This window comes from Oreochromis aureus, linkage group 14, assembly GCF_013358895.1.
Source record: "Oreochromis aureus strain Israel breed Guangdong linkage group 14, ZZ_aureus, whole genome shotgun sequence".
NCBI lineage: Eukaryota > Metazoa > Chordata > Actinopteri > Cichliformes > Cichlidae > Oreochromis > Oreochromis aureus.
Window position 1 is genome coordinate 12,360,915 of NC_052955.1, and position 14,407 is coordinate 12,375,321.

Consider the following 14,407-nt stretch of genomic DNA (forward strand, 5'->3'; position numbering starts at 1 on the left):
TACTTTCATATTCACACTGCTTAGTTTTGAAAAGGCACGATGGCAAAGGCACTGTAGCACAGCTCAGACACTCTGTCCAGGTCTGTTTGGACTTTCTTGGCATCAGTTGAAATAGAAAATGAAATGTACTTATTATTAGGTTTTCAAATATCACTGCACTTATGATTCATGGCATGGTTAAAAAAATGAGCAAGTCCACTAATGGTCAACAACTATGGATACTTCTTTTAAAATATATCAAAAGGGAATGCACACCGAAGGACATTATGTACAAAGTGCTATACATACATATATATACAGTTTAGGAACAAAGAGGAAGAGAGAACACATCTTCTGTTTCAACATCTTTAAAAGGAGATCTTTTCTGTAAAAGTATTATTTTGAAAACAAGCAACAAGATACATCTGTCTGGGACTGTGCTGCTGCCTGCTCTCCATGGAGGCTTTCCCAGTTTCCAATGAGCTACTGTTAGATGGCAGGAAGATCCAGCTCCACTTGAGTCAAATACAAACAGATTTCATATGAGAACCACAAGAGTACCATAAATTATCCCACATTATTGTGTATTACCACTTCAGTTTGACAACACTGTGTTTTATGCACCTGTCTTTTCACAGTCCAGCATCTCTTCAGCCACAAATGGCTTCATAAAGACAAAGGAGAGGTCCACTCTATTTACACATATAATTAAAATCTGCTAAAATTCAAAGTCCAAGATCAGAAATTTCCTAATAGCAAGAGGAAAACTGATCATGATTTTCCCTACATAAAAAAACTGCTACCCATGCAAATGTTAAACATGTAGCAACACAGAGCAAGGTTGTTAGCAACTGTAAAATACAATTTCCAGTTTTCTATTTTTCTGATAAACTACGCATTTGTCGATGGACATTCTTATGAAAAAAATCAACACCACTCTTCTGGTGTTATACTTTCTGCAAGTGTGGACACACAAGGCTCTGTTTTTAATTTAGTGACATTTAGTGTATTTAGTCATCAGAGGGTTTACATGATGTGGCATAGACATCCATCTGCCCTCCAAGTGGCTATGACTACATGGACTTCACTGCAAAGGCAAGGGCATCTTCTTGCTATGCATCCTCCAAGCAGGTGTGATAAAACTGCTCGTCCATGGTCCCTACTGCTTTGCATGTCCACAAATATCATCATTTACTGTCTTAGTAATATCAGGTCTTACTAAGACAGCAAATATTTGTTAAAATATGAATTAATGTATGAACAGCAAAGACAGTGATTTAAGCATATCTAACAGGAATAAATAATATTTTTAAAAACCTAATTTTGGGGCACAGTCTGTAAACCTTTTAAATATTTTTACCCAGTTTGACTGTTGAATTCACACATAATGTTTGAAATAAAGTTAATTTAAATAATGCTTAAAAATACTTCCTTAAAAAAGTCCCTGGAAACATTTCAAGGCTGCAGAGCTGTGAAATATCAAGAAGGACATTGTAATGACATAGAAGTCAAACTTTTGCTTTAAATATTAAAGATCTGCATCATGCAAGTGATTGTTTTGAGTTCAATTTAAGGTCACAATTGCTCTTATGTCTGTAAGCTAATTATAATTATAAATCTAGTTAATACTAACTGGCTAAATAGCAAAAAATATTTACCACTAAAAACTAACTAACTATAACCTACTGACAAGTAGATTTGTTTGTTTAACTCAGGAGTTTCAAACTCATGGCCCGGGGGCCACTTGCAGCCCGTATATTGACATGAAGAAACATAATGCAATTTGGTCCTTGAAGTTTTGTTTGGGTTTTTTTTTTGTACTGCTTGAATACTAAAGTGGCCCTCCAATGAGATGACAGTGCCACCAGTGGCCCACAGCTCATTTAAGTTTGAGACCCCTGGTTTGACCTGTATAAAATTCCAAGTGTAAAAACAGAATATTGTGCTTTTGCAGGAGAGCCTTTTTAAACCATCATTTCTGAACTTAATGCAAATCAAACCTAACTGCTGTTAGATGAGGTTTCAGATCCGCTTGACTGATTTTTTAACAAAGTTTTAATTAAAAATACATTACTCAAAATGTTAGACCTGACATGATGCTTAGCTTTAACATTAAAGCAATGGTTTAACACCTAAAATTAATTTAAATCCCCCCACCACTAACATCTGGGCTAGCATAGATAGCATACATAAAGAGGAGAAAATACTGGCAAATTAAATACGTTTGCACAAATTCAACAAGTGTTAAAAAAAACAACTATTTGTTAATTTACATGAGGACTTTTTTGTTTGTTTGTTGGACAGAGCCAAGCTAACCGTTTCCCTCCTGGTTCCAAGCTAGGCTAAGCTAACCAGCTGCTTGCTGTAGCTTAATATTTATTGTACAGGTATGAAAACGCTGGTTTTATGGTTTATTCTCATCAGACTCTTGGTAGGTAAACCACTAAGGGTCTTTTACAAAACCTCAATTTATTCCCTAAAAGTTATGATACAAAGAAGCCATTTTAAATACGCTAATAGTGGTAACATCCCCAGGGTTTGGAATTTTTGTGGCAGTATGTTCTTTGGCAGTGAGACACGATAAGGAATCCTGCCGTCATGATAAATGGTGTCAGTAACAAAATGACAAAACCTGTAAACTATAAAAGACCCGTAAACCTTTACCCTGTCAATCGCTAATAAACTTTTTGGTGTTGTTATTATGCATCCCATTCTGTCCTGCACAGCTCCGAGGGAAGAAGTCTGCACGGAGCAAGCGGTAAAAATAAATCAGGATCATAATATTCATCACCATCATAGAAACGAGAAAGTATCCACCGTGGTCCAGCCAGGAGTAGTTGTGGATAATAAACCACGTGAGGTAGAACTGGGTGGTGAGGCGAAACATAACGTAGGTGAACAGGTTGGCGAGCTTGTTGATGTAGTACAAGGTGGAAGACTGAGCACCCGCCAGCTTCAGCATCAGCCTCAGGTGCAGGGTGACGCTGTTGACCTCCACAAAGAGGGCGATTACAGCGCCGGCTACATAGAGCTGAGTGTACAGGGCGTACAGGAAACACCAAATCACCTGAGGACGAGACAGACATAGAGGGTGGTGCAGGTGTTTGTACTAATAGCTAATCTCTTGTGGATTGTGATCTCATTGTTTGCTTTTCTTTGCAGCTCAATTGCTTTTATTGTTTGCTTTGGGACTTTGTTAGTGCATGTCCAGATTCAATCTAAGAATATGTACTGTACTCAGTGGAAAACTGGGATTTTTCCAACCTTAAAAGTAATCTCCAGGTAATATTAAAGGATTTAAGGCAGTAGATCGTTTAACAGCTATAATAATCCTTTGGTCAGAGTACATTATAAACAAACCTGACACTTTGGTAGGTACACCTTGCTAAAACTGAGTTGGACCACTTTTGCCTTCAGAACTGCCTTAATTCTTCATGGCATAGATTCAACAAAGTGCTGGAAACATTCCTCAGAGGTTTTGGTCAATATTGACCTGACAGCATCGCAAAGTTGCAGATTTGTCAGCTGCATATCCATGATGAGAATCTCCCATTTCACCACATTCCAAAGTTGCTCAATTGGATTGAGATTTGGTGACTATGGAGGTCACTTGAGTAAAGTGAACTCATCATTGTGTTCAATAAACAAATCTGAGTGTATCTGAGCTTTGTGATATGGCTTGTTATCCAAATGGAATATGTGGTCATAAAAGGACTGATATGATCAGTAGCAAAATTCTGGTATGCTGTTGTGTTTAAATTAAGCTTAGCTGCTACCAAGGGGCCCAAACTGTGCCAAGAAACTATCTCTCATGCCATTACACCACCAGCTGGCTGAGCTGTTGCTATTTTTTTAAAACCTCATTTTGACCCTATCATCCAAATGTTGCAGCAGAAATCCAGACAACATTTTTCAAATCTTCTGTTGTCTACTTTCAGTGAACCTGTGCAAATTATAGCCTTAGTTTCTTGTTCTTAGCTTCATCCGGTGTGGTCTTCTGCTGATGTAGCCCATCTGCCTCAAGGTGCAATGTGTTGTGATCTCGGAGATGCTCTTCTGCATACCTTGGTTGTACCAAGTGGTTCTTTGAGCAACTATTCCCTTCCTATCATATCAAAGCAGTCTGGCCATGCTCCTAATCTCTAACATCAACAAGACATTTTCTCCCAGAGAACTGCCATTCACTGGATATTCTCTCTTTTTTGGGGTCATTCTCTACAAAATCCTGGAAAATTTGCACAGGGAAAACCCAGTAGATCAACAGTATGTAGATGACCCTGACACTAGCTTCTTTTTAATGGCTGGCAGGATTTAACACTATGACTTGAATATTTAGACTAAGCCAGAGAAGAAACCTTGATCAAGTTAAGAACTCATAATGTTCACAGGCATATTGTCTTACCAGTGCATGATGGAGTAAAAATTCCCACGATCCTTTTGCATGTCCCGAGAGGATGATATCAGTTGCATCATGCACAAAGTAGCCTGTAAGGAAAAAGAAAAATTCTAAGATGTTGTCTGTGTTTTACTGCTTACTTTAACAAAAGCTTTCCTGAAAATGTTTCCCTGGCGTATTTTGCATATGGGGTGTTTCATTTGCCATAGGGTACTTTTGGTAAAGTTTAGCACCAACCAAGAATGAGAAAAACATGCATGACTGACTGACCCCTGTATTGAAATGATTTTGTTCCAGTTCCATAGTTAGAAGAAGAGCACTTAAAGGTGTTTACATGTGAGGTCACAGCAGTTGGAAGTTTCTTATACTGATCTCACGGTCACTGGACATCTTTGGGTATATGATAGCATATTTTCAATGGTATCTGTCATCACATGCAAAGTTTATCAGTTTACTGCAATTCATCACAGTTTCCACCAGCATGTTTCATATACAAAGACTTCTATCATGTCAAAGAATGCAAACCAGTAAGTTTAAACTGCCGACTGAAAAAGAAAGTAAAGATGTCAGGCTTTCATGTGTAAAGATAGACTAAGGATCATCTGCCTCACCCTGTTTCATGTAAAACACTCCCTTTTATCTGGCAGGCTTTTCACTGCATCAAGAAAATAAGCTGCAGAACACTCAGTAGTAATAATGGTTAGTTACAGCCCTCACTGTAGTGAAACTGTCGCTGACCAACCGCATAAAGTGTGAGAGTCACGTTTTCCTTCACTTCAATAAATCTCTGCAGCCGTCCGAAGGCAGCGGGACACATTATGCACGACTGTCTGCTGTGGTTGCCTTCATTAAATTATGTGCCGATCACAGCAGTCTGCTACAGAGCAGCAGCATACACGTCTACACAGCAGACTAGTCGATTAAGTATTTTCCCTGCTATGCAGGAGATGGCAGATCAATGTGTGTCGTGACCTCTCTCCCACAGTCCTTTGCAGGTTTTTCACCTTTTTATGTCTTAGCTTTTAAATGCATTTAGACTGTAAAACAGAGGACACGCTATTTTCCCAAGAAGCAAAGCTGCATCATCATCATAATTCCAGCCCCTTGTTTCTGAGGAATAGAGACACCTACCATGACATCACCCATATTATTAACAATACTATCATTGTTTTGTTTTTTTTAGTCAGAAATTACCATATTTGGATGAGAAATTATTGAAAATGCACAAAGTCACATAGTTCTGTTGGAGAAAAGAACTGGACTGCTCACCGTTCAGCACCAACTGGAAATTGTGTGATTGGCAATTTTTCAGCATGACATTGATGCCAAACACAATGCAATACAAGCATATGTGGACAGAAAAACTCACAATCGACCAGTAAACATGGACCTCAACATTACTGAAGCAGTGTGGCATGATCCAAAGAAGAGCTCTGAATGAGCTTCAAGAAGCCTGGAGAAAAAATACTAATACTACTACTTAGAGAAATGAGAAGAAAGCTTTCCTAAGAGACAGGCTGTGTTGAAGAATAAAGGTGGACATACCAAATATTGACTATAATGACAAGTAGAATTGTTTTTGCCTTACTACTATACTATATTTCTATTAGTGCTGTCAGCGTTAATTTTGTTAAAATGACGTTAACGCCATTAACGTGGCAAAAGATTTGCCACGTTAATGCGGTTATGGCGTTAACGCCATTTTAATGAGATTAACGCTGACAGCACTAATTTCTATTAATCTTTGCACATGTTTTAATAAATCACTGCACCCATAATTTCCCATTTTCCAAATATAAGTACAAATATATGAAACATAAAATAAAAAAATATATAATATATATTTATAATTTTTTATATAAAAATACAAATTGTAAAGCAATGAGGGGTGGCTCAAGACTTTTGCACAGTACTATATGTACAATTTAAGGCTAGGCTACATGAAGTTAGAAGGTGTGTGCTCGCATTTACATCAAGCAGTAGCTGGGTCATCGATATCATGTCTCCACCTGCCTCCACTAATGCACAGACACATGAGTTTGGCTTAATTTTTAAACTGTTGGATCATGTGACGCCATCATTCATATCTACAATATTACTGGACAGAGTGAGACTAGTGGGATCACACACTTCTCTTTTTTCTCCCCATTGTGTGATCACATTTTGCTGCTCTGCAAGATAACTTCTTTTTCTTTTTTAATCTGCTGAGCTCCTGCTGTCAGATCGTGATTGACACATCTGCTCACCTCATCAAACACGTGCTTTGCTGCACCTACGTGAACCAAACACTTTCTCTAGTATTTTCTGAACTGACAAGGTCACTGGAGCTGTAAATCAGACAAGAGTGGCCTGACAGACCAGACAAATATTTGGTTTTCCTACCACAGTAAACATTCTGTGTAACCTCACCCCACCACACAAGTGATTATCAAACCATGTATCCACTCATAAAAAGATAACACAAGAATGAGCATAATCATCGTTCCTGCTATGAAGATCTTTTACAACATGAAGTAAACAACAGTTTAGCAAGCTAATATTTTAGTTACTTGACATTTGCATCGGTCTTCTTTTAGCACATAAATATTGAAAGAATACGTCAGTAATTGCTTAATCTATTAGATAAAGCTCCCACTTAATTCTTACATCATGCACTAAAAGATAAACTTCTCAGACGCTAGATTTGAGAATATTTGAGGCCACAAAGCCGGGTTTCCCTTCCATCCATTTAGGGTCATCCAGACACAGCAACATTAAGTGCTGAATTAGTGTTGAGCTAATCTGACAGCAGAGTTAAACGTTTCTCGCCATCATCATTTTTAGAAGTTGCCAGCTAAACAATTCAGTTATTAAACCGTGTCGACCTCATTCAGCTGGAGGTATTCTAGTGACTAAGGGTCCCTTTGTACCATAGTATGACTGGCACTCTGCAGCTACGAGACGCACAACAAGTCCCTCTGTTAAAGAAAATGACCTCCAGTATCTGGTGTGACTGGCCTCAGTGGCGCTAATAGCTGTTTGCAGTAGTTACGGTAAATCTTTACAGATTTGTGTCTTCGTAGTAACGCAGAGACACACAAGTTTGAACTACACACAACAGAGCTCAACCTGACTGACGAGTTCTCGGGGGGACTATCTTTGGTGTCCATGGTGATTGACGGGAGCCGCCCATTTACCTGGAAAGCCTCCCTTCTGGGAAGCAGGTGAGAAGAAAGGCTCTGTTGGTTGCTTCTCTAATGACAGGCAAAGTGGAATTTTACGTGCCCAAAATAATTGCAGTTCGATCCAGTAATGGAAGGAGAATTGTTCATCAGTTAACATCTCTCCCACATTTCTCTCAAACATTAAACTGGGGGTCCAATCAACATAAAACTATTGTACTACTTTTTAAAAATGTATTTTACTGGTTTCAGTTTCTCAAACATGAGGAGTTTTTTTCTATTGGACCTTTAGACAGTTATATATAATAACATATATAATCTGACGATTTCTATACATTTTAACAGGAAAAATGATTCATCATCAGATTCCATGACAAAAGTAGCCTTATATAACTATACTATACAACTATACAAATACTGAGATGCATAATTATGAATGAATATATGTCAACGTTGCAGTACTCTTAGCTTTTTTTTTATCCATTATGTGTTTACTGACCTGTGGAGACGCAGACAAGCAGGTAGGACAGAGGGGTGTGGTACGAGTGGATGTCGCTCAGCGTCTCTGGCCAAACCACCACACTGGAGAAGGATACATGTTATGGATAGATGGCTCTGAATTCGCCTCACTCAGACATACATGGGCTCACTCCTGGAGAGAAAAGCCTGACTAAGCAGAGACATTAACATCAGCTGTTATTGCTTTTTTTAATTTCATGTACTACCATTTTAGTCTGTTTTTCCTCTCTGTCATTCTTTATCATTTTTTGAAGTGTGGAATAAGGGGCACACCTTAAAAAGCAAAGGTCCCTCTGTTCCCCCTCCTTGAATAAACAAGCCACAACAGAATAATTGTTAATAAATGGCCGGTAGACCTTATCTGATATGTAAAGCAGTTTGCTAAACCCCTTATTTTGAATTGGAAAACGTGTTTTTTTCACCCACTTAAGCAGTCAAGTGACTGCAAATTCAAACAGTCACATGTTTAGCAAACTGAGCAGAGCTGACAGCTTCAAAGTTTGACCTTGATCCCATTTCTTAATTTTAAAAGATGAGTCATGAGCTCAGTCCCGCCCAACATAACTCTTTTTCAAAATGCTTTTACAAGAACGGTTAAGCCAGCAGGTTTTTCCAGTTGATATACCAGCAGTCTGTTGCTTCACTGGGTCTGAAACGATTCCTTTCCTTACAAACCTCCGAGTTGTGCATGAATGATATAAACAGCAATAAGAGCTGTGTGTCTGTCTCATACTGTACAGTGGCAATTCCCTCCCCACTTGAAAATGCCATTCTCTCCCCCATCCCTCGCCCTGTGTGAACATGCGCTTCTTATCCTGGCTGCCACAGGCTGTCACTGTTGCGCACACACCCCTACACACGACACATCATGTGCATTGTCAATAGACAATGGTGTCCCAGTGTGGATGGACAGGCAGATGTGTGCGTTGGAAGGACACTTACCAGGTCAGGGCCCAAATCCCAGTCAGCATTGAGTGCACCATAGAGACGGAGAGGTTCTTCCACTTCCAGGAGCGGAAGGCATCCTGCTTCACCACCTTGGGCACGGGCAGCCTTTGGAGCAGCCGGTGGGCCAACCTGAAAATCAAAGAGCACACCAGTACTGACGGGCCTGGGTGACTCTTGAGCACAGGAAGCAGGGCCTCCATCCTCTCCTACCCACCCCGCTGTCTCTTGGCGCTTGCTCTTAATGAGCTCCCTCCCTTCGCCCCCCTGACGTTTTTTGTTTTGTTTTTTTACGCCCCTGTCAGCGTCTCCTCGGCCCCAGTGATGAGCGAATATACGCGTTAAGAGATGGGAGCGTTGTCCAGGCCAGAGAAAAGAGACGCAGCTGCTGCTGCAGGAGATGATCCTAAGCTTCTTTTTCTTTTTCCCCCCCAAATCTCTGCAGAGTTGATTTCCAACAGATGCTGCAGCCTTTTTTTCGTTTCACGTTTTCAGCGTCCGGAGCCTGAAGAGGTGGGCTTGGAGGGGATTCCCGTTACAGCTCATTCCAATGCGACGGTGTTTGTCTTCACGCTGCGCCTCGTAACGTTATGTGCCGCCGCTCTCACCCCGCCTGTCTGTGGATCACGAAGGGGGAGTGGTGGAGAGGGAGAGCGGGGTGGGTGGTGCCGCCGCTGCTGCGCCCTTAAAACCAGAGAAACGAAAGACCAGAGGCTGCGATTAGATTTCACAAGAAGAACGGTTGCACAGATCCTGCTAAAATGTGGATTTGTGTTCGTGCTGTCCAAAACAAAAATAGGCATAGGAATGTTTGGCACATAGACACGCAGGAGGCGCCGCTCCTTCGTGCGTAAATAATGCGCTGCGCGTAAAAGCGTTTAATTTGTGAATGAAAACGACACAATTCGGACTGAATAATTATACCCAACGCAGTGTGTTGGGTAAAAAGCTGCAAATAAAGCTGAAAAAACCCAATCTGTTGGCTACACATCAATATTACCAATAATTATCGATTCGCAATTCTAGCAAAATCCAAGCACAATATTAAAATAGTCGCTTATATTAGAGCTTGTTACATCATTGTCCTTTTTATATTCACAGTGGTTCCATTGAAGCGTGCGCATTTTTCTTTACTGATAACACCATGAACAGTTGTTCATGCTGTGCTCAAATTAACGTAAATATGTCCAAACAACGCCTTAAAAGAAGCTTCAGCGGAGCGTGTAGCTCCATCTTTAGAAAAAAAATACAGCCAGGCGCTAGCATGAAAGCACACCAGGAGATGGAGACAAAACCTTACACGATGACTTCACATCAAAACCAACAATTATGTGTCACTCAGTTTTTTATAAGACCACCAGGGGGCACCTCTCTCTCTAAACTCTACCCTACCCTGGAGAAGGGCCGTTGAGACATCCTGGAAAATTCGTCTTTAATAATCTGCATTAATAAAATGATTCCAAAACGGCACATGTCTTTCTGGTAAATAAAAGCCATGCCTGGATGCATCTGAATCCACGAAATTCCCTTTTTACCTTTTGAAAGCAAACTTCAAATGTGAAAGATGAACAATATAATTAATCTGCTTATATCCAGAGGACAAAGCTCCCTGTAACAAGACACCCTGGAGTTAAAGAGAGAGAGAAATGTAATTTAACACCACTGTTTGTGTTTCCTGGTCCCCTCCTGTTTTTTTTTTTTTTTTTTTGTTCTTTTGCAGTGTGAGATGCTGGAAGCCTTTTGCTCTCATAGTTGTTTTAGGCACAGGAACCTGCAATTCCTCACAGTCAGGTTTCTAGAGAAAATACTTCAGCCTGCAGATGCAGAAGCCTCCTGTTTCATACAAGAGAAGCTGCTTCTGCTGCTCTTTTGCTGTTGAGGTCTTGAGAAGGTCTCCCAATATCATGTGATCTGTTTTAGATCAGAATCTTTTTGTCTGGCTCAGAGCTGAACCATACTGATCTTGATTTTCTTTCTCCTGACGACTGTTGAGAAACAGCTACAGTGAAGACTGCGAGCAGCCAGGAGAAAGAAAATCTAGAGGTCAGCTGAATCCAGCGATTGCATCGTGAATAGCCCAGAAAAAGCAGGTCTATCTTAACCAGAAAGAGATTTAATTTCACTGTTGGGGCTGAATGTGGCACTGAAAGGTCTAGCAAATAGAATGTTTAAGGTAATTTATGTGATTTTAATGTTTCATTACATTTGTAATAGTATACTGACTTTCTCACGTAGTTTGTCTGGGGGAAATCTGAGACACTAGTTTACATTAGTTACATTACAAAGTTTTGAACAGAAGCAGGTAACCCACACCTTAACATGATCTAACAAAGCTTTTTGTTATGTCAGGAATGCTTTTTTCTCAGTCCCAGTAAATTTTCAGCTGGGGTGAAGTCACACGACTGTGGAGGGAAAGCCACAGCTTCAATACTGTTTGGTCTTCTTTGGTTTTCAGTTAGTTCTTTCAGTGTTTTGATGTGTGTTTGGGGTCAGTGTTCAGCTGTAGTAGTAATTCTTCTACACAAAGATGCAAACCAGAGGGTGGAGCATGTCTCTAAAGAATGGAGTGCTGCTTCTCCTTGCTCAGGGTGGAGTCCATTCTGTGTCCAGCTGCAGCAATGTTCCACTATGCGCTTAACTCACTGTGGTATCATTCTCTCTCCCGTTTGTCTCCTCACACAGACCCTTTTGTTACTGCCACAGATCTCATCATCACTCAATATCTTCCATCACCCACAGCATTTGGTTTTGTTCTAAACGCTGCTTGTCCTCTGAGTCCACACAGCCTTCTTTTTGACTGTGCTTTTGCTGATTGGAGTCTTTTTGTTCTTTTGTTTGAAAATTCTGCCTGTGTGATGAAGATGTTTTTCTTCCTCTCAGTGAGCAAAGCTTCACTCATCTTCTGGTGGCATGCTCGCTTTTTCTTCTGCCTGACTGTGAGAAAACTGATGCAGTTTCAAAGTGTTTTAGAGAGCCATACACGAGATTAGACACTGTGAAAGTGCCTCTTTGCTCAGAGTCTAACATTCTGCTGAGTTCTGATGCCATGTACCCCACTATCATAACGCTACTTAGCAGAGTACTGCTGGAAACATGAGGCATGGTCATATTTATACTGTATAAACAGCTGCAAGGTGATTTGCTTTATAAAAGTCTCTGTTGAGTAGATCAAATCAGTGCTGGCACTACAGCTATCTTGTTTTGACTTATTTTCTGACCTTGAAAGATGCCTACAACATGTATATGTTATGTGTACACAAGTTCATTAAAAATCTTGTTCCTCTTTCGGCTGCCATGTTTAGGAGGTCACCAAAGTGAGTCATCTGCCTTCATCTCACCCTATCCCTGCAGTATCCATGAATCTTTTCTGTGCTCTTCCTCTGGGAGCTCCATATTCAACATATTCTGTCCAGTGTATCCTCTGCACATGTCCAAACCATGTCAGCCTTGCCTCTCTCAGACTTGTCGCCAAACTGCTCAGCCTGAGCTGTCCTTCTGATGTAATCATTTCAAATTTTGTCAGTTCTGGTCACATCCAATGAAAATCACACATCTTCAACTTTGCCACCTCCAGCTCAGCCTGCCACCAGATATCATAGCACAACTCACTACCATCTCTTTCACTTTTATTGCTATCCTTCTGTTGAACTCTCTCCTCCACCTATTCCACCCTGCATGTACTCTCTTCTTTACCTCTCTTCTGCAATGTCCATTGCTTTGGATGGTTGACCCCAGGTATTAAACCTCATCTACCTTCTCTACCTCTTCTCCTTGCATGTTCATCTTTCAACCTGCCTCCTTTCATTCACTCATATGTATTCTATTTTGCTTCTAATGCCCTTCATTCCTCTACTCTCCAGGGCATGCCTCCACCTCTCTTTCACTTGCTCCTTACTCTCACCACAGATCACAATGCTCTCTGCAAACCTTATAGCCCACAGAGACTCCTGCCTGACCTCATCTGTCAACCTGTCGATCACCAATGAAAACAAAGAGCTCAGAGCTGATCCCTGATGTAATCCTAGTCCCACCTTGAACATATCTGTCACTCCTACCACACACCTCACCACTGTCTCGGTCCTCACACATGTCTTTCACCACCTCACATTCTTCACTGCCACTCCTGACTTCCTCTTGCCGTTCCATTAAAAAGAATAAAGAAAGATATTAAGATGAGTATTCATAAGCAATTCCTAATTTTTATCATATAAGTATTACCTTTGCTAAAGTTTAAGCCACCTTTGCTTTTCCTCAAAGTTTGTCAACATAACCTTTTTCACAGTTTTACATTTCAGTCCTCACACAAACAAAAATAAATGCCATGTGAACAGTCAACCTTCAAAGTTTTTATTTGTCAATTTCTTCAGATGTACTTGGGCAACATTTCGGTCCTGACTCATCAGTTGTTAAAGGTTACACAACATTTAGGTAACATACAGGATATAACAAGACAGGACCTAACATATAATAAAGTTTCAACATATGCTGGAAAGTGTACTAACTTTGTTCAAGATATCTCCCTTTACACAATTTCTCATCATGTGTCATGAGAGATCTTTGGAGATTAGTAACAGATAATGCTCTTCAGGTGAGGTTTCATACCTGAGGTTTAGCAACAGTTTCACTGTCCTGCACCGTGCATTCCTGGACACTGACTCTCAAGCATCAGCTGACAGAAGGCAAAATATGTCACTTAGCTGGTCTGAGGAATGCCATATACACTTCAGGGCTGCTTTATGTGTGCTTTATTGAGATATCATGTTCCTGAGAAAGAGCAGGGTATTGTTTTTTGGACTCACCCTCTGCTCACCTATCTCTGCACCACCTTTAGTGTCATTTAAAAATCTTGCAGGGAAATTGCAGGGAAAGGTTGAGTTACATGCAGATGACTGTTTGTGGTAATGTACCATTATTTCAGACTGATGATGATAGTGAAGGTATGTACTTTAGCACAGAGCAAGCTTTGTCACAGCACAAAGCATTTATTATTGAGGCAGAGAGGGGAAACAGTGCTGATACAGCCCCCTTCCTGCTTGTCTCAGGCAATGGAAAGGCGCTTTATAATCACCAGGTGTCTGGATGTAAGAGTGCAATAGCTGTCCAAGCTCAAGAAGCTCTACTAATCTCATCCGTCAGACTAGTTCTCATTTCCATTGCACTTTCATTTCAATTCACTTGTTTCCTGGCACAAATGCACGGCCGGATATTTCACAGAAAATAAGCTCTGGCTGCATTTTAGTGCTACCAAAATAGGTAGCAATTCACAATACAGTCCACGATTTATGGTATAATTTCCCAAGTATTACTATGTTTTTTTTAAGTGTTTAAATTAAGTGTGTCATTTTATTCTGAGTTTTTACTGGTAGGTGTAGTTAGACAATGGAGTAACAACAGAAAAGAAAAAGAA

The 14,407-nt window shown here is 40.3% G+C and overlaps 1 protein-coding gene across 1 annotated transcript; it reads right to left on the minus strand.

The window, feature by feature from the left end:
- Window positions 1-356: 356 nt before the first annotated feature.
- Window positions 357-9,607, minus strand: tlcd1 (TLC domain containing 1). The gene is made up of 4 exons (XM_031731703.2): window positions 8,998-9,607; window positions 8,036-8,118; window positions 4,382-4,464; window positions 357-3,046 (listed from the first exon to the last, which is right to left on the minus strand). Exons 1-4 carry the CDS (start codon window positions 9,201-9,203, stop codon window positions 2,648-2,650), a joined length of 771 nt encoding a protein of 256 aa, XP_031587563.1. The 5' UTR covers window positions 9,204-9,607; the 3' UTR covers window positions 357-2,647.
- Between the last annotated feature and the right edge of the window lie 4,800 nt (window positions 9,608-14,407).

What these genes read in the sequence shown, in the direction of transcription:
- tlcd1 (XM_031731703.2), bottom strand. Translation starts at nt 9,203, where the DNA reads ATGGAGGCCCTGCTTCCTGTGCTCAAGAGTCACCCAGGCCCGTCAGTA. An exon ending in GGGATTTGGGCCCTGACCTG is followed by an intron (nt 8,119 to 8,997) that starts GTAAGTGTCCTT and finishes ATCCTTCTCCAG; the next exon opens with TGTGGTGGTTTGGCCAGAGA. An exon ending in GCTTGTCTGCGTCTCCACAG is followed by an intron (nt 4,465 to 8,035) that starts GTCAGTAAACAC and finishes TTTTCCTTACAG; the next exon opens with GCTACTTTGTGCATGATGCA.